The sequence below is a fragment of the Lepidochelys kempii genome, chromosome 7 (assembly GCF_965140285.1).
Source record: "Lepidochelys kempii isolate rLepKem1 chromosome 7, rLepKem1.hap1, whole genome shotgun sequence".
NCBI lineage: Eukaryota > Metazoa > Chordata > Testudines > Cheloniidae > Lepidochelys > Lepidochelys kempii.
In genome coordinates, this window is record NC_136386.1 from 1,417,227 (window position 1) to 1,440,677 (window position 23,451).

A 23,451-nucleotide genomic window follows, 5' to 3' on the forward strand; every position below is an offset into this window, starting at 1 on the left:
CTTCCCGCCTGCGTCACTGGCATGGGGTGGGGACCCAAAGGCCTCTGTGCTGGAGGCTCCCCCAACCTTGCTGCCCCCCAGGCCTGACCATGGGGAGGAGCCTCAGGCTGCCCTGCTGGGGGAGCTTCCCCTCCCTCCTGCCCCACCATGCCAGGCTGTGCTGAGCTTTATGGGCTGGAATCCTGCCCCTCTCCTGGCTGTAGGGTAACCCCCCAGCCCCCAACGGCTCATGGGCTAAGGCACCACCTGCCTTCCTACTGCCTGTCCCTCAAGCCAGCAAGAGGGGACAGCCAGGCCTTGGGCCTCCTTCTGGGGCAGCGTTTCCCTGGGTGGGGTGCAGGAGGTCCTGGCCCCTTTCTCTGGGGGAAGTGGGCTGCAGGGGGGGCTGTGTGATGGGTGCTGCCCCTTCCGGGGTTGGGGTGCTGAAGTCGGCAGGGGTTGTGTGGGTCAGGCTCTCTACCACCCCTTGCTGGAGCCGGGCTCAGCTGCAGCGCTCAGCACGGCCCCGGGTGTGGGGCTGCTCCAGTCAAAGGCGAGATCACGGCCAATCATGCAGCCTCCTGGGAGCCAGGGATTAGGGGCAGCCCCCTTCGGAGGAAACCCCACCTGGCTCTACGTGGCACACCACAAAGCAGGACACCTGGCCACAGTCCTTGGGCCGGCTGCTGGGCCACCCCATTGCCACCCCTCGTCCATCCCAGCGGGATCCCTGGGCTGAGCTCACAGATGGGCTCCGGGAGGACACTGGGGGGGCTTTAAATCGCCATCTGCATCCAGGTCCCCTGCGCTGCTCTAGGCAGGTCCATCCCGCAGGAGGCTGGGAGCTACCAACACCGTTCGATCCAGGGCCGGCCCCTGCCGGCTGGCAGCAGCTCCTGTGCCCCAGGCCCTGCAGCTCCTCCTCGGAGCTGGCAGGGCCCTCACGGGCAGGGCGGGACATGCCCAGCTGGGGCGTGTCTGGGCACCAGGCAGAGAACCAGCCGAGGAAGCAGCCTGGGCTGCCCACATGAGCCTCAAGGGGGAGCAGAGTCGCCCCAGCGCACCGTGCTGCAGCTTGCTGGTGAGGGCACCCAGGGGCTCCAGTCCCCAAGTGTGGGCGGGAGCATCCCAGCTGTGCAGGGCCCGGGGACCTAGGAGAGCCACTCAGCCAGGCACTGCTGGGGCCACGTGGCCTGGTGGAGAGTGAGAATGGAACCAAACAGCTGTGCTGGGAACCGGGGGAGACCCAGCGCCCTGGCTGGGGGGAACGGACTAAAACACAAGGAAACCACAAGCTCCGGCTCGCGCCCTGCCTGGGGCCAGGGCTGCAGACCCGTTGCCCGGGAGGGAGAGGGGGAACAGCATGGGGAGGAGCTGCGGGCAGCCTGCTTACAGCATTGGGTGAGGGTCACGGGGTGCCAGGCTCAGCTGGTGTGTGCACCTAGCACTTCGACACATGCTGCAGCACTGCCTCGGGGGCTGGCATGGGCTGAATGCCCCCCAGGGCCAGACCTTTGCCGGGGCAGCTCACAGCGTTCTTGGGAGGGGAGGGAAGTGAAAAGGGGGAAGTAGGCGAGGGGGGAGTGCGGTGAAGCCAGGAGCCCTGCAGCAGGCCGGGGGTGGGAGGGAGGGAGGGAGAGGCCAGGTTACCTAGCGTGGCATTTACCCCTGTTCTGAGAGCCGGCCGGCCCAGCCCGCTCCATGGCTTCTGTTGTCATGTGCCTGGGGCATGTGGTTGGGTCCAGCCCCGTTCCTGGCCAGCGGTGCCTTGGGCATCCAATGGGGCTGGAGCACAGGGGAGGTTCTTGAAGCTGGGAAGAAAAGCTAATGTGCCTATTTTTAAAAAGGGTAAATGGGATGTCAGCCTGACAGCCATCCCAGACACGATAATGGAACAGCTGCTACGGGCCTCCATTACTAAGGAACTAAAGGAGCGTAATGTAATTAATGCAACTCAGGATGGGTTTATGGAGCATAGATCCTGTCAGACTAACTTGATACCCTGTCATGATGAGATGGCAAGTCTGAGGATGAAGGTAACAGTGTAAGGCTTTGATGTAGTAGCATGTGCCATTTTGGTTTTAAAAAGGTAACGTTACCATGGCCCCCCGCATCACAGGGGCTGATGCATACTGGCATTAGAAAAGCTTCAGAGAAGGGCAACTAAAATGATGAGGGGTTTGGAACGGGTCCCATTGAGGAGCGATTAAAGAGGCTTGGACTTTTCAGCTTGAAAAAGAGGAGACTAAGGGGGGAGATGATAGAGGTCTATAAACTCATGAGTGGTGTGGAGAACGTGAATAAGGGAAAATTATTTACTTGTTCCCATAATAGAAGAACTAGGGGCCACCCAATGAAATTAATGGGCAGCAGGTTTAAAACAAATAAAAGGAAGTTTTTCTCCACACAGCGCACAGTCCACCTGTGGAACTCCTTGCCTGAGGAGGTTGTGACGGCTAGGACTATAACAGGGTTTAAAAGAGAACTGGATAAATTCATGGAGGTTAAGTTCATTAATGGCTATTAGCCAGGATGGGTAAGGAAGGGTGTCCCTAGCCTCTGTCTGTCAAGAGGGTGGACATGGATGGCAGGAGAGAGATCACTAGATCATCACCTGTTAGGTTCACTCCCACTGGGGCACCTGGCATTGGCTGCTGTCGGCAGACAGGACACGGGGCTGGATGGACCTTTAGTCTGACCCAGTCTGGCCATTCTTAGGTTCTTATGTTACAAACGGGCTAACTGCTCGGTCTAAGATGTAACTAGCTGGGGAATCATCACAGAGCAGGTCTGTTTCCCAGGGGTCCTGCAGGGTTCACTAGATTTTTGTCAATGACCTGGAAGAAGAAAAAATCGTCACTGAGAGTTTGCAGACAACACAAACATTGGGGGAGTGGTAACTAGGGAAGAGAACAACTCACTGCTACAGAGCGATCTGGGTCACTTTTTAAGCTGGGTGCAAGGAAACACTGTGTTTGAATATAGCTAAATGTAAGTGCACACATCTAGAACATAAGAACGGCCCGACTGGGTCAGACCAAAGGTCCACCCAGCCCAGTATCCTGTCGGCCGACAGTGGCCAATGCCAGGTGCCCCAGAGGGAATGAACAGAGCAGGTAATCCTCAAGTGATCCATCCCCTGTCACCCATTCCCAGCTTCTGACAAACAGAGGCTAGGGATACCCTCCCTGCCCATCCTGGCTAACAGCAATTGATGGACCTACCCTCCATGGACTTACCTAGTTCTTTTTTTGAATCCTGTTATAGTCTTGGCCTTCACAACATCTCCTGGCAAGGAGTTCCACAGGTTGACTGTGTGTTGTGTATGTGCCCCGGGTGTGACTGTTGCTGGGATCCTGGGTCTGGTTCTGGTGTCCACAAGGCCAGAAGGATGCTGATAAATTGCAGAGGGCTCAGAGCAGAGGCCAGAGATGATCCTCTTAGGATCCAGGGCCCGCCCACTGCTAAAGGATCCCCCCTCCCAGCCTAAGGGGGGATCCACAGGACCTGGAAGCCAAGTGATTTCGGGGGACAACTAATAATATAACAGGAACAGGAGTGTGGCCAAAGGGTCAAGGAAAGGGTCGGAAACCTGCCTTGTCCTGACAGAGGCAAGGAGCGCAGTCTGGCTAACTCCCGCGCCAGCCGGGCCAGGGTGAGGGACCCCAGCCTGTCCCTGCAGCCCTGGGAACAAATCATGGGCGAGGGGCGGCGCCGGGTACCCGACCCTGGGGCTGGAGGCTGATGCTCGACGCCTCCAGCAGGATACGAGGCCCACGCTGTGGCCGGGGAGGGGAAGTAAGGGTGGGGCAGTGGCCAGAGGTGGCGGTGGGGTCTCCAGGCCGGGCTGGGGCTGCGGGCTGCGGGGAGGGCTCGGCGCTGCGCTGGGGCTGGCTGCGGGGTGGGCTCGGCGCTGCGCTGGGGCTGGCTGCGGGGAGGGCTCGGCGCTGCGCTGCGCTGGGGCAGACCGGGGAGCGCGCTGGGCCCGGCTGGGGATGCCGATACCCGGCCCCACCGAGCCGTGCGCGTCTCTGACGGCGATGGCGGCCGCCGCGACCCAGGCCCGGCGCGGTAACGATGAACCGGGAGCGGGGGAGCGAGCGAGCGGGGCTCGCAGGCGGGCCGGGCCGGGCCGGGCCGGGGGAGCCGCGGCAGGTCACCGCGGGGCCGGGCAGCGCCGGGAGCTGGGCTCGCAGCCGAGCTCCGGGAGGACGCTGCGGGGCTTCAACCCGCCACCCCCCGCGAGCCTGGCGGGCTCGGCTCGGCTCGGCTCGGCTCGCCCCCTGCCCGGCTCGCCGTGCAAACACGGGCCCCGCTTAAGGTGGGCTGGGCTGGGCTGGGCGCGGCCTGACCCCCGGCCGGGGCCCGGGCCCGGGCCCGCCGCCCGCGCTGGCCGCCGCCGGCGGGTTTGGGCCGCGGGCGCTGGAGGGGGGCAGCTTCCCGGGGGGGCGGCGGCAGCGGCCCCCGCGAGCCCCACGGGCCACCTTAAGGGGCTGTGTTGGCCCTGCCGGGTGGGAGGCTTCGGCGAGCCCACGGGGCTGTTCAAGTAGCCGGCCGGGCTAACAAGCGGCCCGGCTTGGCCCGGCCCGGCCCGGCCCCCGCCGGCAGCCGCAGCCAGCGCCCCTGCGTGGGCCGGGGTCCGGCTCCTGGCAGGCTGGGCCCGCAGCCCAGAGGGAGCAACTGCCTCCCTTCCCGTGGCGGGGAGGGACCCGGGGGAAGAGCAAAGGGAACAGGCCTGCCAGGCGCTGCTCTGGAGAAGTAGGGTGGCCCAGTGGCCGGGCACTCGGCTGGGATTGACCTTTCAGTTCAATTCCCTGCTCTACCCAAGGCCTTGCCTGGCTGGGGAAGTGGCCTGGGCCCAGACCCTGGAGGCAGGGAGATATTTTTGGAAACCAATGGAAGGCTCTGGGCCTCAGTTCCCATCTGTCAGTGTGGGGATGATGCCCAGCCTGACCTCCCCCGGGGGCATGAGGATCAGTGCGTTGGAGTCAGGAGGTGCCCAGGTATCCCGGCGATGAGGGCCATGGATTGTCCTTCAGTAGCATCTGTACAGGTCCAGAGTGGGACAAGCTCCAAGGCTGCTGTGAGCACCTCACGGCCACGACATAGCAAACATCTTCCTGACCCTGGGCGAATGCGCCTGACGGAACCTGCAGGCGACTCCATGGGCTCTCACGACCCAGAACTATCTCTGGGGCCCAGCTGCTTACAATTAGCCCTCGGGGCTCCCGACTGGGACTGTGTGGGAGTGAAAGTGAGCGCACAGGGGCTACACAGGGTGGGGAGGGGAGGCTTATTCTCCCCTGGTAGCCTGAGGGTCCTGGGAACTTTCACAAGTTCTGTACTTAGTAACTGACTGCTCGAAGATCCTCGCATGTGGACAGGGTAGATGCCATAGGCAGGGCCTGCTGTTCCATTTCCTTTTGCCAGCTAAAAGTCTGTCCCCTGACTTTCAGGTAAGCTGTGGCAATTACCTGGGGGAGGGGGGTAAATTATGTGCTCTGCCTTGGCAGGGGGACTGGTTGTACAGCCAAAACCAGGGCTGCTGTGTGTGTGCACAACTCCCATGCTGACATTGGGGCCAAAATAGCTCTGCTGGCCTCCAGCTCTTCTTTAAGGAGCTTTAATCGCTGTGGGCTGCCTCTGAGAATCCCTTAGGGCGTCTGCTCCTTGATAAGGAGATTCTGGATTTGCACAGTGCCCTGTACAACTCAGTTCTCCAACCCAAGACAGAAGTACCCACAGCCAAATTCACTTTTCCTGGCCTGCTTTAGGCCACAACAGCTGTGGTGAGCTCCCTGAAGCCTAGCTGCAGTAAGGTGTTAGCAGGTCACCGCCAATGGAAACTGCTAAACAGTGGGCCAGTGTAATCTCTGGTGTAACTCCATTAAGTTAAAGGAGTTACTCAAGGGCTGAATTAGCCCTGTGTTTTTCTTAATCTCTGGGTTACCTAGTCTCACTTGGTATTCTTTAAATTCACTGTGTGTGGGATGTTGCCAGGTGTTTTAATGAAGCAATTAACCATTTGCTTTCCAACTCACCCAGCCTGGCTGCCTTGTAGCAGGGAGGGGAGTTAAGATACTTGGACCAATCAAATCCCTCTTTGTGATTGTCCTTCCACATTCGGTCCACACAAACCTTATCTAACTCATTGCAGTGTGAATGGTAAGGCATTGTGGAGGGACCCTGCTGCTGTGCAGAGCCCAGGATACTGCTCCTAAAGCCAGGAAGCAAAAGGAGAGCATGCTAGCTGCAGGGCTCCAACAGGTGATGCATGGGAGGCGAGGGACAGTTTTCAGACAGCTGCATGTCATCTTCACAACTCTGGGCCCAGTAAGGATAATACCTGCTATGTGAAAAGAAAAGGAGTACTTGTGGCACCTTAGAGACTAACCAATTTATTTGAGCATGAGCTTTCGTGAGCTGTAGCTCACGAAAGCTCATGCTCAAATAAATTGGTTAGTCTCTAAGGTGCCACAAGTACTCCTTTTCTTTTTGCGAATACAGACTAACACAGCTGTTCCTCTGAAACCTGCTATGTGGCGCACCTTCTGGCTTAGGTGGTGTAGGGACAAGCCCTTCCCAAGCCCACTGCAGTGATTGGGGGATGTGCTAGAAGTTGCTCCTGTTCTGTAACACTAGAAGAAAAGGAGTACTTGTGGCATCTTAGTACTCCTTTTCTTTTTGTGAATACAGACTAACACGGCTGTTACTCTGAAACCTGTAACACTAGAGTTTGTCCTGAGGGGGAGAGCAAGACAAAGTCGCTTCCCAACCACACAACGCTCTCCTCTAAAGCAGCATTCCAAAATGCTGTGAAGCAATGTTTGCTTTGGGAAGGCCTGTAAGTTTCTCTGATGCATTCTCCTGCCCCAGGCTATTTGATTTGACCTGTCAGTGTTTTGTTTCCGTTATTGACAGTGATTGTGAAATCCATGTCTCCTTCCACTGCTCAGCTGTGAATATTCTAGACAAAGCAGGTGTGGATGTTATCTCTAAGCCTTACTAAGATCATGGCTGCTTCAACTGGAAATAGAACTGTGGCTTCCAAAAAACCCATTCCTCTTGTATATCTACAGCTCCTGATCTTATTCTCTTTGCCTAAGTGCAGCCAGAACTGCTCTTTCTCTCCTACCAATGGGACCCAGTATCTCCTGCCTCTGTTCTCTTCCATGGAGTTGTTTAGCCTGCTCCATCCATAGTGGTCAGCACTCTTCCTTCTTCCTCTCTGAATTCCAGTCACAGTTACTCTCCTAATTGTCAAAACTCTCACCGGGCATTTTCTTTTACGGACATAAAAAGCTGCTGCCAGAGGATCTCCATATTGCCCTGACTTGAGAGCTCGTTCCTGGACTGCGTCACATCGGGCCCTGCTCCTGTTGCACAGTGACTGCCCCTTCCGTATTCTCTACCTTCTTTCCTCTTTGTAAAGATAGCAGGGAATATCAGAGCAGCCAGACTGGGTCAGACCAAAGGTCCATCCCAGTGTCCTATCTGCCGACAGAGGCCAATGCCAGGTGCCCCAGAGGGAGTGAACAGAACAGGGAATCATCAAGTGATCCATCCCATCGCCCATTGCCAGGCTCTCTCTCTCCTGGTTATAGAAAGGTCTAGCCTATCAACTAGCAGGAAACTCCCCACCCCTAGTGCTGACAACTGTATATTGTAATTGTTTTATATGAAACCAGTGTTGGTGATATATGTAGGATGGAATAGGCCCTTTAGCTAGGTTTTCTACCTCCCCAACCAACTCTTTCTTCCCTAGATACATAATGTTTCTGTCTTATGCTGAAATTCTATCACAAGAAATAGATACTGTTGTCAGATCAGTGAGGGCACAGGGGTTGGGGGCCTATTACTTGTTTTTAATTCTTATTTCATCCTCCTACAGGCTTGACTTAGTCTTTAAAGGACAGGATGTTGCTTGACTTTATGGGGAAAAAGTCAACTTTCAGCCTTTATTTCTCACGTATCTGCCTTTTCTACCATGAAGGGTGTGGGGAGAAGGTGTTAAATCAGACATGTAGGGCTGGAAGGGGCCTCAGAAGGTCGTCTATACCATTCTGCCACCCCCGGGGCTGGCATGCAAAACTAAACATTAAATTACTACTGAGCAACCCATGGACGTTGGGACCAATGTGTAAAGTAGAGGCTAGTCTCAAAGGCACCTAGGCAGTGATATCAATAGCAAGAAACTAAACCACAGGCTGGCTCTCTTTTGTGTAAGGAATGACAGTCTCTTCCTGCGCCTGGCTTTCTCCGGTCCAGCCGGACGTTCGGGTTTTCCCATTGCAAAGCGCTATGTAACCGTTGGGTTAAAAGTGTTCCCGGGAAGCGGAGCCTGGGGCTGGCATGGGACGGGCTGAGGCTGTTGGCCTTGGCTCGGGGCCCGGCCTTCCCCCTGGCAGGGGCCAGCGCTTTCTCCAGGGCAGGGTGGTTGATGACCTGGCTGTGAGGGGCTGGGACAGGGTGCTGTGCAGCGCCATGCACCTGGCCAGGCCTGGCCCAAGGCTTGCAAGGGCCCGCCAGCCCCAGTGCGGTGCGGGGGGGGGTCTGGAATCTGCCCCACACTGGGCCGGGCCAAGGTGCCCCCGGGCGCTAGCAGCAGGCAGGGCGGAGCCTAGGGCCCCCGGCGCACGGCCCCTTTAAGGCGCAGGGCGGCTCCGGGCGCGGAGCTCTCGCGGGGCTTGGGGGCCGCGCTCTCGCGAGGCCGGGGCTGAGCGCTGATTGGCTGCGGGGGGTTGAATGTAAGATGGCGCCCAGGGAGCTGTGAGGGGGAAAGAGTCGGGCCGAGGCGGTGGCGGAGCGAGGCGGCGGCGGGGCCAGGGTGAGGCGGGGCCGGGCTGGGCCGAGCGGCGGCGGAGCGGGGTTTGCCGGGCCGGGGGACGTGGGCTGCGGCGGCTGGGCCGAGCGCGGCCTCCCCTCACGCGGGGGGAGGCGGCGGCGGCGGTGGTTCCGGGGGCGGCGCGGCCCCGACGGGGAGGCGCGGCCCCGACGAGTCCGGCGCGGGCCCGTTTGTTGTGTGGCGCTGCCGGGAGCGCGCGGCGACCCGAGACACCCTGTGCCCGCGCGAGGCCCGTTGGCCTCCCGTGAGAGGAGGGGCGCGCCCACGCGCGCCCACCCCTCCCCCAGCCGCGGGGCGGCCCCTTCCCGCGCCGCTGTTGCTGTCGGACACGCGCACGGGGCCGCTCGCTCCCGGCGGCGGGGGCGCGCTCGTCTCCTTGGGGCCTGGCTCGCCCGGCCCGGGCATGCTGGGGGGGCGGGGGCGGGACTGTCCCGTCCCGGGGGGCAGGGTGTTGCTCTGCCGGGCTGCGCCGAGCACGGCGCCGGCGGGGCTGGGGGCGAGAGCGGCGGGGGGCTGCGCGGGGGGCCTGCTGCCGCCGCCGCCGCGGCTTGCGCCGGGCCCCGCTGCGCAGGGACCCGCCCGCCCGGCCCGCGGCCCCGGAAAGAAGCCTGGCGAGCTGCAGCCGGGCCCGCCCGCGGGGTCTGGGGCCGGGGGTCAGCGGCGGGTCAGAGCGCCTGTCATTTCTCACTCCGCATCCCCGTTGTCAGCCGGTCTGGTCTGGAGACTACTTTGGCCTGCAAGTGGTGTATCGCCACCACGACCCGCTGCAGTGCGACCGGGTCAACTCTTGCTTTTAAGAAACTTCAAGATAAGAGATACAGTAGATCTTCAGATCAGGCCTGGTATAGTCAGAGCCTTGTAAAGATCCAAGTGCTAAGGCTCCTGAGTCCAGAAATCTCTACTTTAGAGACAAAGCAAGGGGCATAGTTGCTTATATGCAGTGAAAACTGTTCAAGATCAACCTTACTAAGCAATCTCCTGTCCTAGGGGACCCCTGCAAATTAATTGAGTACAATCTTGCTGCTCATTTATTGGAAAACCTCTCCAGTAAGCATCTGATGTGTCAGTCTCTTGAGTGGTCTCTTAAGAAAGTTTTGCTGTATTGCACAAAACCTTAGTATATTTTGTAAAGTGGATGAGTGGTTTAGTAAAGTACTAATTAAGTCTGTTTACAGTTGTGTTTATTAGCTCCAGCAAGAGGAGAAGATATTTTATATAACTAAATTAAGAAGGTTTAAAAAATCTTGAGGTGTAACCCACCATTTAACAGATATGTATGGAGTTTAGCCTTCTCTTCATTTAACAAAGTGACTTTTTTTTAAAAAAGTTTTTATCTCCTCAGAGAGCCTTAATTGGACTACTGGTCCCCAGCTCTGCCTAGTTACTCTGTTCTACCTTGAACACTTGTGAGGAGAAAGGAGCAAGAAAAGGCATCTGGACCTTATGGCAATGTTTTTTTTCCCCACTGCCTTGTTCTAAGTTTCAATAACTCCAGTGTCCATTAAAAGTTATGTAAGTTCCAGCACAGTTCTCTGTCTTAGAGAAGAACATTCTGTACTATGCAAAAGATGTACATGGAGAGCTTAATATGTGTTCTTAAGATCTGGAAGTAAAACGAACTGGTTAGGAATTGGGCATGTCTTGTAGTAATTAGTTAGGAATTCTCTATTAAGGGTGTAGCATTATTATGATAATATTCATTTTGTGTTTATTTCATTGTCTTTTAAAAATACAATTTAACTAAAAATAACCAAAAAACTGGGGATAGAAAGGGCTTCTTTGTTCTGTCTTCTCCAGAATGTTACAAGTCTAAGAGCTCAGGACAAGTGCAGCAGAAATACCTGCAACATGGTGACTGGTGAGTCCAGATAGTCCACCTGCTGCAAATCTGTGTGTACATTTTCAGTATCTTTAGTCTCTAAGTTTAATGAACTAACCACTTATGCTCATGAACTTGGACTATTTTTCAAATCCTATTTAGTGGAAAATGCAATTAAGCTGAAAAGGGAGGAATTATATCCATGTATCCAAGCAGTAACCTTTGCTGAACAGTTTAAAAATGCATTCTGCCAAGTTTTAGTAGTGATGAGTATTCACTTCATTTTGAAATGGACTGTACATAATGGATAAACTGAGTGCATAAACTGATCTATCCTGATATTTTAATAGCTAATGGTAAAGGTGTTGTCTGCCTGCCAGTACAAATTTGCGTACGTTCTAGTATAAATGTTTTTTTGCTGTTGAACGCAATACTAACTTTGCATAAAGAGAATTATATTGTGTGTGTGCTTGGAAACCTGTAGAAGTTTTTATTTTAAAAAATAAAAATATATTTGTTAATGCTGAGTAGTAAACATGCCTGTGGGGAGGTGGTATGTTAGGTAGTCAAAGGGAGAGGCTTAGTTCTTTTTGTGATTTTTTTTAAAATTTCAATGGAAAAAGAAGGCTTCAAAACATGTTACCTTCCTGAATCTATGGTCAGCACTAATAACTCTGCTGTTGCTCATACTTTTGCCAAGGGGCAGAAGAGTGAAACTAACAAGATCCTGATCAGTTTTACTGCAGTTCCATATTTCTGTAGATTGCCTTGAAATTGACAAGAATTTGGTAAGGTCAGTTTAGCTCAGCTGCTGATTAGAAAAACTGAGACTTGTTTTTAAATTCGCGATATAAATAAAAAGGGAGACTATAGGAATGGAGCACTAGAGATTCCAGTCTGCCTCTTTCCCAATCTCTCAGAACGTTGGGAGAGGTAGAATAGCAGAGACTCCCCAACACTTTGGTGCAAGGACCATCTTTGTTCTGCTTGTACAGTATCTAAGGTAAGGGGGTCCTGGTCCATGACTAATGCTCCTATGCACTCTGGATATATGTATATTAGATAATACTCTGAAGGTGCTTAGATACCACAGTGATAAATGCAATGTAAGAACTTAGTAGAACAGCTGTTAGGCTCTGGGATTGGGAGGGAGAGAAAAAGGAAAGCTTCCTTCCAGCAGACTGTAGGGGAAGTAAGAGTGGGCTTCTGATTTTAGGTGACTGCTAGTCTGAATCTAATTGAGAGATTGAACACCTGATTGAGGTCAAGAGACAGTAAGTAAGAATCCCAGCACTTGTTCTACTTCCCAGCTATTGGAAGTAGTGGATGGAAGCTTAGTTCTCAAGCCCCTAGACCTCAGTGGTGGTGGGTCTCTCCTACTAGTTACAGGCAGATTAAAAACTAAGATCTAGATTTCTGGGTTTTGCGTTTGTTTTTTTTTAAGCTCTGCCCCAGAGCAGTCAGCTGTATATGTGAAAACAGCTTCCAGCACAAGGATCAAGATTTTTCACAAGTAACTAGAAATTTTTTTGTGAGGGTCAGTTTTTGGGTGCCAACCTTGAGACATTTTAGAGGAGTCTTTCTCAAAAATGCTGAGCACCTGCCTTCTGAAAGTCAGGCCCATTGAATGCATTTCAAATTGGGCACCCAAAGTCACTATTCACATCTGAAAGTCTTAGTCAAAGTACTCGGGCCAAATCTCTGCAAACTTCAGTAGGCTTAAATTCCAGCCAAACACACACACACACTGGAAACTTAACAATTCTCTACTTCAAAGTATCATACTGGGTTTCTGTTTTCTTTCAGTAAGGTTTAATGCTCATTTTGGAATTTGTTGATGAAGGCTTGGTGGTCTACTGCAGCACTGAAAACATTAGCAAGACCAGGGTTTCTGTTGGTTTCAGCATAGGTGTAGATAGTGTCAAACTTTTTCTTCCTGAGAGAAGGTAAACCGTTGAAGATGTTTGGACTGTGTTCTTGGTGGCTTCTGGGGAAACTTGTCACTGAGTCAGCAGTGACATGAATAGCTTCATTAGTTGCATGTCACATGTAGAGCTGGTTAGAAATCTTGTCAAAGTGTAACTTCAGTGAAAGACAGTATTTTTTTCTGACTATCAGATAGTTGTATGGAAGCTTCTGTATGCTGTGTTATAAAACATTGTGGCCAAGGTACGGTGGCAAATGCAGCTATTCTGTATTAACACCCTTCTCTTAAATAAGTGAACAATGTAAGTTTGTACTTTTTATTTGTGTAAGCACAACCATATAGTTGTGTGTTCACTATAAATGCTTGGATTTTTCTACAGGAACCCATTGCAGAAACTTGTCACTTATTTTTAAGGTCCCATAAATTATGTTCTGCAAGAATTGCCTCGCACACATTCTCTGCCTTTGGGATCCATACCTCTTTGACCCATGTGCTAGTAGTGACTTGTATCTATGACCCTTCCTGCATGAAGTGTCATGGGTGTGGTGCTGCCTGACCAGGTCGGAGTGGGTTTCAGACCAACAATGGAAGTGATTTAGGGTCTGATCCAGCTCACATTGCTAGAACTCTGTTGCACTTAATGTTGACAGCCTATTACTAAACCTCCTTTTGATTGCACACTGCTTTAGAAATAACACTTTGGGCCACCTTGTTGAACGAATGTAGTCAGTCTCCTGTGACCAAATCAGTGCTGATATGTCGTACAGCTTTTTTTCTCATCTATTTTTTCTGTAGTCCCAATCACCATAATGTGTGTGTGTATATATAGTGTGATCTGTATGTGTCCCTTTCTCTTCTGTATACATAATTGGGCCCAGTCACCCAAAGTTCCCTATCCTGGTAATTGTGGCTGCAACCCCATATCTCCACACAGCATTGCATGACCGCATCAGTAGTGGTAAGGTTACCATCTAAATGTGTTTACCCTTTACCATGAGTTATTACTGCTCTGGAAACAAGAATACACTCACAGAAAAGGTGATAGTGAAATAGAAATACTTCTTGTATTTAAACAAGATGGATCAGCAATTCAAACAGTACCTGTGAGATAATACCCCAGATGTTAATCTTGTTCTTGGGTGATTCCTCATTTGTTTTTTTTCTCTTTGCTCTTACTTTCTCCCTGGTCTTGTTGGTTTCTTTTGCTCTGTTTCCCTTTCTTCACCTTACATGTATGTCCCTCCTACTATACTGTGCTTCATGCTGATTTCTTCCTCCTCCTATTTGGTAATAGGAGTGTGAGGCCTGCTGTTGCCCACTTTTTCAAGACCTCACAGCTTCTTTCCAGGTGCACCAGTCCCACTTAATAGAATCTTTGGATTCCAGTGTTCTGTCCTCTGTCCTTTTAAAGAAGTCTGAAAATTCTGCTTAGCAAAGTGAGAGAATAATCCCAGTCCTAATCCCAGTGTAAATGTAGAGATACAATCACTTCCTACTTCCTTTTCTCCTCCTTCCTGTTAGTTACCACAGAGTGTTGTTTTGCCTAATGGGTTATGATACTTGGTTCTGTCACCTCTGTAGCTATAGACCAATCCCATAGGCAATGGCATCTCAAATGTTCTTGATACTATATATAGTATTCCATGTTGTAAATGAACACATAAAATTCAATAAGGGTTAATTTAGCCTATTCAGGACTGCTCTGGCCTGAGACTGAGTGCATTACTATAAGTCATCAGCAGGAGACAACACTCTGGAGAGAGCTCTTTATACAAGGCAAGTAAGCCTGAAGGGTAGCAGTGTGCAGTTGTGACTCTTAACAAGGGATTAATTAAAGAAATGCTTGCTGCATAAAATGGCATGTAAAACTACAGCATTTGTCTCTTAAAGGCTTCCGGGTGTCCATGTTTGTCATGCAGAAATCCAGCGTGTGTAAGATATTAGCCACTGGCTTCATGTGTACCCTTGTACAATATAACTATGAAAGTTGTGAAACAACTATGAAAGTTGTGAAACTAGAGTCTTAACTTTCTCCTTTAAGGAATCCTAAGGACCTTGCAATATGAATAATTCTCTGGAGAACACCATTTCCTTTGAAGAATACATCCGTGTGAAAGCACGAACAATCCCTCAGCACAGGATGAAGGAGTTTCTTGACTCTCTTGCTTCCAAGGGACCTGAAGCTCTCCAGGAGTTCCAGCAGACAGCCACCACCACCATGGTATATCAACAAGGTGGAAACTGCATTTACACGGACAGCACAGAGGTGGCCGGATCTTTGCTTGAGCTTGCCTGTCCCGTTACAACCAGTGTCCAGCAACAAACGCAACAAGAGCAACAGATACAGGTTCAGCAGCCACAACAGGTCCAGGTAAACATCTGAATGATCATTTTGAATTTATGCATTAACTTGTAAATCAGTTACAATCAGGTGTCTATATTTGGGATGTGCAACATGCAGGTCAGAATGTAAAAAGTAGGAAAACTTTATAAACACTAGTCTGTGGACACCTAGCTCTCCATGTATCAGAAATTATTTAGTTTTCATATGAGAAGTTTGGTAGATAATGTCTCATGGCATTACTTCTGCAGAGCCCCACTATTGGAGGAGTTCCATTCCTAGCAATGAGGTGATGCCAACTTCCTGAGAAATAGTTAGCAGTTTTGGTGTGTGCGCATCTTCCTCAAACCCTAATTTCATAGGAAGTGGCTGTAAATACCCCATCCCCTCTAGTGGCCTGTTAATTTCTCTTTGCTTGCTGGAATAGTTATGGAAACAACCTCTCATTTTTCTGTTCTTTTCATAGAATAGTTCAGATAGGTGTAGGATACACCTGATAATTTTGGCTTAATTGTTGTTTTTGAGCTGTTTTGAAGTTTTGCTTTTGCGGTTTTGGGTTACCTTGTGCCTTGCCCAAGCTGCTAAGATCCATCTAAGAAAAGTGAGAGGCATTCTCCTTGCCCTGATATTTTCTTTTTCTTATGGACCTGAAAAGTGATTTTTGTGCCTTGGGTAGGACCACTCAAACCCAGGTTGAGATGTCTGTAAGGACTTCTCTGAAAGCCTGAGGAGAACTCTGACGCTTTCCTGGGGTATCCAGGATTGTGAGGGACCTCGCTAGCCCCTGCCCTTAGCATGAGGAAGCCTTGTCTGTGCCTGCCAAGGGTCAGCTCCCCAACAAGCACTCCACTCCAGACCTACTCAGCCTCTACTCCCTCTCCTAGGTTAGCAATAGGCACACTCCAACCCTTGAGTCTTCCAAGCCTCCCTCTGGAGTGACAAATCCCTGATGCATCAGTCACTCACTGAATTCACAGACCCACTGCTCCCAAAGAAACAATAGACACCAGCTTACCAGTTTCATTGTTCTGTTCAACACACAGCACTCGGATCTCTTTATAGTGCAAAGAAGTGAAAGTTTGTTTAATGAAGTATAGAGATTCAAGAAGTAGTAAGTCAGAGTATTGTAAACAAATGGTTATATATTCAATAAAATCATGATATGCCTTCTCAAGCCTAGATTTAGGTAACAAGATATACTGTCTTGTCTAATGAATTAGCTTACCTGGTCTTTGCAGAGTTTTCCAGCCAGGTTGGTTTTGACCCTCCTTGCATAGAATAGAACATGCTGACAGTTCATCTCTCCTCAGTGAAGGACGAAGGTTGCCTTTTTGCATCCAAAGGTATACCCCCAACAATCCATTGTCTTTACTTGTAAACAGGACCCCCCCCCCCCCGCTGGTATTTTTTTTCCTGCGTGCTGCTTTCTAGTTGATTTTACAATATCGATTAGTATTCGGCTCAGACTATAGATAGACCACCAGACAATAGGCATATGACCAGCCAGAGAGAGATGCGCATCTCCTCTTCCCTCCTACCTGACAGGAGAAAATTTATCACCATTTGGTGACTTGCCTTAACTTGAGTATCTTAAGAACATAATTTTCAGCACAGAAACATAACTTCTTGAATATTACCTGGAGATACATTTCACAATGACTGTTGATTCTCGGTAGAGTCCTTACATCCCACCCTCTGGTGAATTATTATGCCTATAAGTGACCCAGAGGATCCCTGTAAAACCCAATGAATCCCCTGGGTTCCCTCTGTCAGTTGGCATCAAGAGATCCCTGGGTCACAAGGACTATGCTGTGGACTCTGTCCCTGCAAACGGCTGATAGCCTGTGAGTTTAGGAGACCTTTCCTAAAATGGACCCCCTGGACACAAGTGGCATGGCCCCTGTGCCTCCCTTAGTGCAAAACCTCAATGCAAATCCCAGGCTAAAGGGGGCCATTCTCTTGTAAAGATATCCTGTAGGGAACCTTTGAACTGTTTACAGGATGTTTCCAGGGCCTGAAGCTGGGGTCAAGGAAAACCCCTCTTGTGTCTTTCGGAAACCACTGATACAGTGTGGAAGGAAGGAGGGACTCCAGCAAGGATCCTGTTGTTGACTCTAACCAGACACCATGGAAATGGCTTTCCAAGATCTTGATGGTCACAAGAAGGGTAGGATTGTCTTATGAATGGTCCTACTGACCCAGATACATACGGAAGGGCGACCACTGGTTCACCATGGCCAAAGCACCAATAGTCAATGCTCTTTGAAGGCTCTGGTGGAGGGAATGTCAACATTCGAAACCATCAGTGCTAAGCCTACTAATTCTATGTGGAGTCACTCTTGGCTCCTTTGTACCGCCTCCTCCTCAGATGTTGTCTGAACCCCTTTCTTCTGTGCTCTGAGTGACACCAGGGCCTTTCAGAACACAGTGGGCCAAACAGCATAGCTCTGGGGATTCCTTTGGCAGCTTTACCTAGAAAGTCAGACGCTGACATCTTGGAACTCCAGGAGAAAGTAGCCCTCCTATCAACAAAGATCTTCTGGAACCATAACCTTTCTACTTCCTTGATTTCTAGGGAGCTGCATTCTTTCTACTGGGTCCTAACAGAAGGGTTTGAATTATCCTTCCAGCATCCTCCCTCAGGATCACTTCTGGTTTTGGCTACAAGTGGAGTAGTGGTATTTACTTCTGGGGAAAGGACTATATGTCAGAACAGCTTATTCCTCTACAACAGTGACATTGAGTCTCTAACTGCTATCTTAACTGTTATGGCTCAGTATAGCTTTTTATAGTCTAGGATAACTATATATGGGCCCAGCTCATACCAAGGGCAAAAATCAGGAGGGCACTGAAATTCTTAAGACAATTCTGAGACATTTAAGCATTTTCTGAGGTGGTCTTACACATCCCAACACCGTTGCCAGGTCACCTACCGTGGTTGTGATTCTCATCCTCTTGGCAGCAAAGTTCAGCTCTTTCCATAGTTTGAACCTAAAATAATAGATTTTTCCCTCTTAAATAAACTGATCTCAAAATCTAAGAGAGATGCCATTTTGAGAAATAACGGCCACAAGATTCATGGCCAGATTGCTTGTATTGGGTCAAGTATCTCCCCACAGTCATCTTTAAACTGCTTTGGTTTGCTTATCAGAGTGTTTTGTCCCCATCAGAGCAAACAAAGGTCTTCATCCTATGCTGTCTCAGCAGCAGGTGGGCTGTGTCGAAGCAGCAGATTTGAGAGAGAGAGTGGGTGGGTGGGGAGGGAACCAGAATCCATGGTAAGATTCAGTTCCTTATCGTTACTCTTCTATCCCTCCCTTTAAGAACCATTAGTGCCAGACTCTTCATGGATGATGAGCTACTGCTCTTCATCCTGCTGGGGCCTGGGGATCCTGGAATGCTCTTTGGTTACAAGTTTCTTCAAAGCTCAAATCCCCTTCCCTTTCAGAAGAAACTGCTCCTGACCCTGTTGAAAATGAGTCATAGAAACTGACAGTCTCCCCAGAGGAAAGGCTTTGTTCCTCATGTTTCCTGATCCCCAAAATAAAGGGTGGCAGGTGCCCTGTATAAGACTTCAGCAAGTTGATCAGGGATCTAATGAAGATCAAATTCTGCATGATTTCTTTAAGGAACATAGTTCCTACACACATCCGTTGGTCTGGGGCCCTTTTACTTCGAAATATCTGCCTCCACTTCTTGAAAAGGCACAGGCAGTATCTCTGGTTCATGGTGGACAGTATAAGATGCTTCCCTTTGGACTGGTAGCATCCCCTAGTATGTTCATCTAGTGCTTGATGGTGGCTGCAGCTTATGTGCAGCATCAGGGTCTGCAGGCTTACTCATACTTGGACAACAGGCTCATAAGAGCACAGTCTTGTAGCAGGGGTAGTTCAGGCCCTGGGAGACTTGCACCCTTTTTTGTCTCTTGGGGTGAGAATAAACAGAGGAAGTCTACATTGGTCCCATCTCAGCAGCTAACCTTCATAGAGGCCATCTTAGTTTCTATAAGGGCTTTAGTGTTCCTGCCTCAGGGCAGGTTCCAAATTCTCCTCTTGGCAGTGGAACTATTCCGGTTCAGAACAGAAGGCCTAGTGAGATTGTCTGTAAGTGTTAGAACTGATGGCACTTGCTCCTTTTGTTCCGTCCTGTTCAAGGCTAATGGAGGTGACCCTTGCAAGGGTAGCTGAATTAGTTGTGCAAACCAAGTTTGCACAACTTAGGCACAATAGTAGTTCTCGAGGAAGGAGCTGATTTGTCAGCCTGCTGCTCAGAAAATGATAGCTCGAGTCCTTGGTCTGGGTCCAGGAGTATATCTAGGATCTGACTGTTGATGGTGTCTGAAGACCTAGAGAGTTGAGGCTCTACATAAATAGAGCTCTAAGCAGATATAATTTTGTTTCCATGCAAGGCTCTACGCACAAATTTGATGGAGCCAAGAATTCTGTGGCTAGTTCTGACTTTCTCCTACGCTTCTGGAGGCAACCAGTGCATAATGTCATACAACATGGTCACAGTGTACTATGTGAACAGATTCCAGGGAGCTTTGTTGCCTTTGTGTCAAGAGGTGATCCATCTGTGGAAAAGGTGCACTAGGACCAAAGGGACACCTCCCCTCTCCATTCATATGTGCCAGGTGCAGTCAGACAAAACTTTAGCCAATAACCTGAGTTGTCTGGCTGTCGCTCACCACATGTAAACTTGTTTGATAGCAGGTAGAGATCCATAATGTCTGTTAGTGTCTTCCATTGATGCTTAGGGAAAAGGGGTCCTTTATGCTTTCCTCAGTTTCCTTTCTTACCCAGATAGTGAGGAGGATCTGACCGAACAGAACCAAGGTGATTTTCATGGCAGTGGCTTGGGCATCAGCAGGCTTGGGTCTGACAGTCCGGGCCAGAGATCATCCATTTTTCTTGTCCTCTCCTGTCCCAGCGGAACAGAAAGTAGTTCATCCAGACCTTGCATCGGACCTGCTGAATTTCTAGATCGGGCTATGTTGTGCTTGCCTGTGGGGCATTCAAAGCAATTCTGTTAAAGTGCAGAAAGTATTAGGCTCTCAAATAAAACTGTTAACATTTGCTTAAGGCAGATGTTTTGATCCTGTTTCTTGTCGTGTTCCAGTTATTTTGCACGGTCTTTGTTGGTCATCAGGGCTCTCTGGGTACACTTAGGTCTACCAAGCTGCTAGTTCTGCTCTAACATGTGCCTATGAAAGAGGTCAACGTTATTGCTCCACCCCGAATTATTTTTTTTAAAGGGTCTTATCAGACTTCTACTCTCCCACCTGGAAGCCTACTAGTTCCCATCACTTGAATTTGTAACCAGCCTCATGGAAGGCCCCTTCAAATAATTGTTCTCTTGTGCCTCTCATTGTGTGGTCACCCTTTGCTTAAGGGAATTTTAATGGCCAATAGTATCAATCAGGAGGGTCTTGTGCATCAAGAACTGGCTTTGGGAAGGCAGTGCTTCTGTCCTGCTCATCTAGAAGGATTCCTCAGCCCGTTTTGCCCTGGAAGTCACTGGTAGCTGGTCTATCATAGTGGGAGTCTGTAGAGGTGATGTCATGCAGGAGAAAGGGGCTAATTAACAGTGACTTGTTTACAAATCTTGGCCACAGAGCTCTGCTCTAGAGACTAGTTCTAAATAGGGCTTCTGGAGGTAGAACAACTGAAAACATTAAAACACTCTAGAATAGTGAGCTTGAGGGAGAAACTACAGCTCAAAAACCTACGTCCGCATCGCCTTCCTTTGCAATGTGTGGGTGAGATTGTGGGTCATTTGCCAGGATTATCTGGGTATATCTCACTTAATCATTTCCCTGACATTTCCCGGGCCTTGTGCACTGGTGCGTCTCAGTCCTTCCTACTCTCTGCTTGTGGCATGTCGGAGTAGGCTCCTGTGGGGTGTAATACTTTTTTGTTGGATTTAGTGTGCAGGTGCTGAGTGGCGGTGGGGGCTTGTGCTACACAGGAGGTCAGACTAGATGATCTGATGGTTCCTTCTGGCCATAAACTCTTAATGACTTTGGCTAGGCATTCCACATCTTGTACACTGGGGGATCTGGAGGCTTCATGTTTTGGAGAGAAAGTTACTGTGGATAAGTAACTGTTTTTCCCCCTGCAGTGTAATTCCTTTTTTCTCCTTTCCCCACACCATCCCTCCTGAACACACAATAATAGTGGGAGAAGTTTTAGTTGTTGCTCTTGTTTACAGCCCATTTTAGTGTCAGAATGTCATTGTGAAATTGAGATCTTCCAGGTTTGTAAGATTCTTGACGCTCCTATGGCTTCAAAAACTGGGCTATTCAGTTACTGACCTCTAAAGTTCTGAAGCCTGAGGGTTATTTGCTCATGTTACTGCTGCAAAGGGACTGCTTTGATACAGTTGTATAGAAAAGGGTGAGGTAACTGCATCAACTGAGAAGCAGTGTGTGCTGCTCTGATGGCACATCTCCTTGTGGTTTTACTTTTGTCTACTCTTCTTCAGTCTTTTTCTCCTTTAGCTGCAGACACATCTTGTTCCACAATTTCAGACCCATTATAGAGACACGGTAAGTATACACAAAAAGAAAAGGAGTACTTTTCTTTTTGTGAGCTACACAAAAGCTTATGCTCAAATTTGTTAGTCTCTAAGGAGCCACAAGTACTCCTTTTCTTTTTGCGAATACAGACTAACACGGCTACTACTCTGAAACCAGTAAGTATACAGGGGATGGGAGGTGGAGAAAGAGGCAATTGAGAAGAAGCTGGAAAGACCTTAATCTTGTTGCTACAGAAGTGCATGATTCTAGAAAAGAATCGGCAAGGAATGCATTCCTCTTTTCACTAATTAGGTTTTGTGACTTGCTTCTTCCTACCTGAATATCTGCAGAGTAGTTCAGTCTGCTTTTTGAGATGTTCCTAATTTAAACCCCTATGGCTTTGAATCATTCCCAAAGCTTTGAAACCGTGATTTTGGTTAAAGAGTACTATGTAAATGGCGTCTCCTTACTCAGCAGATCTGTTCCCTGCAAATATTTGGAATCAGATCTATTGACTTCAGTGGCAAAAATAACCAAAGCAGCTCTGGGAGAGGGATCTGGGTTTTTATCTCATTTATGCATCAACAGAATGATTACATTCTAAATACAGGACCAAATTCTATCATTAGGCTCACCTGTGGAACTTGGAGGCAGTGATTTGGGATAGTCAAAATGGAAGACAATCTTTTGTGGCGGGATTTTCCTTGTTCATCAGCTTGACTTTCAGAACTCGGCTTGAGATTGCAGGGCTGTCAGTTAAACTTTGAGAGGCTGACTTATAGACTCCCCACTTGCTATAGGACTTGTTCACCCAGAGCTTGCTTTATTTTGTGATAGGTAATAAAATATTTCCTTTAAAGCAGTTGTATATCATCCTGTATATTTCCTGCTATTCAAGCACTGCTTAGAATAGAGCTTTAGTCTAACTGTCTGCTTCCAAGATCTTTTTAGACTTACACACACACACACACACTAAAAAGAGCATCTTTCCATATGTCCTAGGTGCCCATGACGCAATTTAAAAATATTATAGTATTTGACTCAGTGACTTAGGACTGTTTTTGAAGAACCATGTCTTATGTTGTTTTTATGTCCTGTTGTCTGAATGTTACTTTTACCCCCACACAGTGTGATAGGGAGCTTAGTGTGAAGGGATCTTGACAGTGGTGAAGATTCTCTGGAAGTCTGCAGAAACCACCATTTCTGCTTACTAGAACACTAGTCTTGCTATGTTGCTCTTGTCCTAGTGAAAGCCTGACTTGGCTTGTGGAGTCATCGGCCAGCTATTACATGCTAGAACTTATCTGTAGATAATTTTGGTCACTTTAGTTGGTCTCTTGATGCCAGTGGGCTTGGGATGCCCTGGCCTATAATGGCTCTATGCTGGGAACTCCTAGCATGGAAACTGCTGTTCCTATGCTACCTCCTGAGTACTAAAGCAGACAGTATTTCTCTGCAGGGCTTAGCCTGCAGGCTGACAGAGGCTTGAATGTATCTTTTTCTAAAGTCAGCCACAGAATTTGTTTGTCCTGTACAAAAAACACCACTTCATCCTTTTTTCCCCTAATATGTTGGCTTTTTCACAGCTCATAGCTGTTTCAAAGTTAAAGGCAGTGAGAGCCCAGCCTAGCAAGTTTGGATCTTGGGCAGGGAGGGGTACTCCTGGGGGAATTTGTCACTGTGCATGTGCAGAAATTGTCCCCCACAGATTTCTTTGCTTCCCCGCAGAAAAATTACTTTGATGGGGAAGCCACAAGAGCAGTCTTGCGACCCTCCCCAGCAGTATGTTTCTTGTGCCCATGGCAGCTGTCAGAGGTAAATCGCTGTGGGGCAGGACTGGGGAAGACCCGGCTGGTGGCTCCTACCCTGCATTGGGTTCAGCTGCTAGTCCTTGCTGGGCTGGATGGGACTTCCTCTTCTCCTGCACAGCATCCAGGGCTGTGTCAGACCCACCCCCAAATTTCTTCCCTCGGCTGTAGGAAGCTCTGCAAACTCTTCCCCCCAACCACTTCCTGCACCTATT

The 23,451-nt window shown here is 49.7% G+C and overlaps 1 protein-coding gene across 11 annotated transcripts in view; it reads left to right on the forward strand.

Annotated features, from left to right (window-relative positions):
* Nucleotides 1-3,952: 3,952 nt before the first annotated feature.
* Nucleotides 3,953-23,451, forward strand: part of QRICH1 (glutamine rich 1) — a 44,166-nt gene continuing 24,667 nt past the window's right edge. For 2 of the 11 annotated variants that reach the window (XM_073350849.2, XM_073350860.2), the window contains exons 1-2: nt 9,885-10,682; nt 14,612-14,941. In XM_073350849.2, the coding sequence (XP_073206950.1) occupies nt 14,633-14,941 (309 nt within the window). In that variant the 5' untranslated portion in view covers nt 9,885-10,682; nt 14,612-14,632. The other 9 variants (XM_073350851.1, XM_073350850.1, XM_073350852.1 and 6 more) reach the window with 9 other exon arrangements.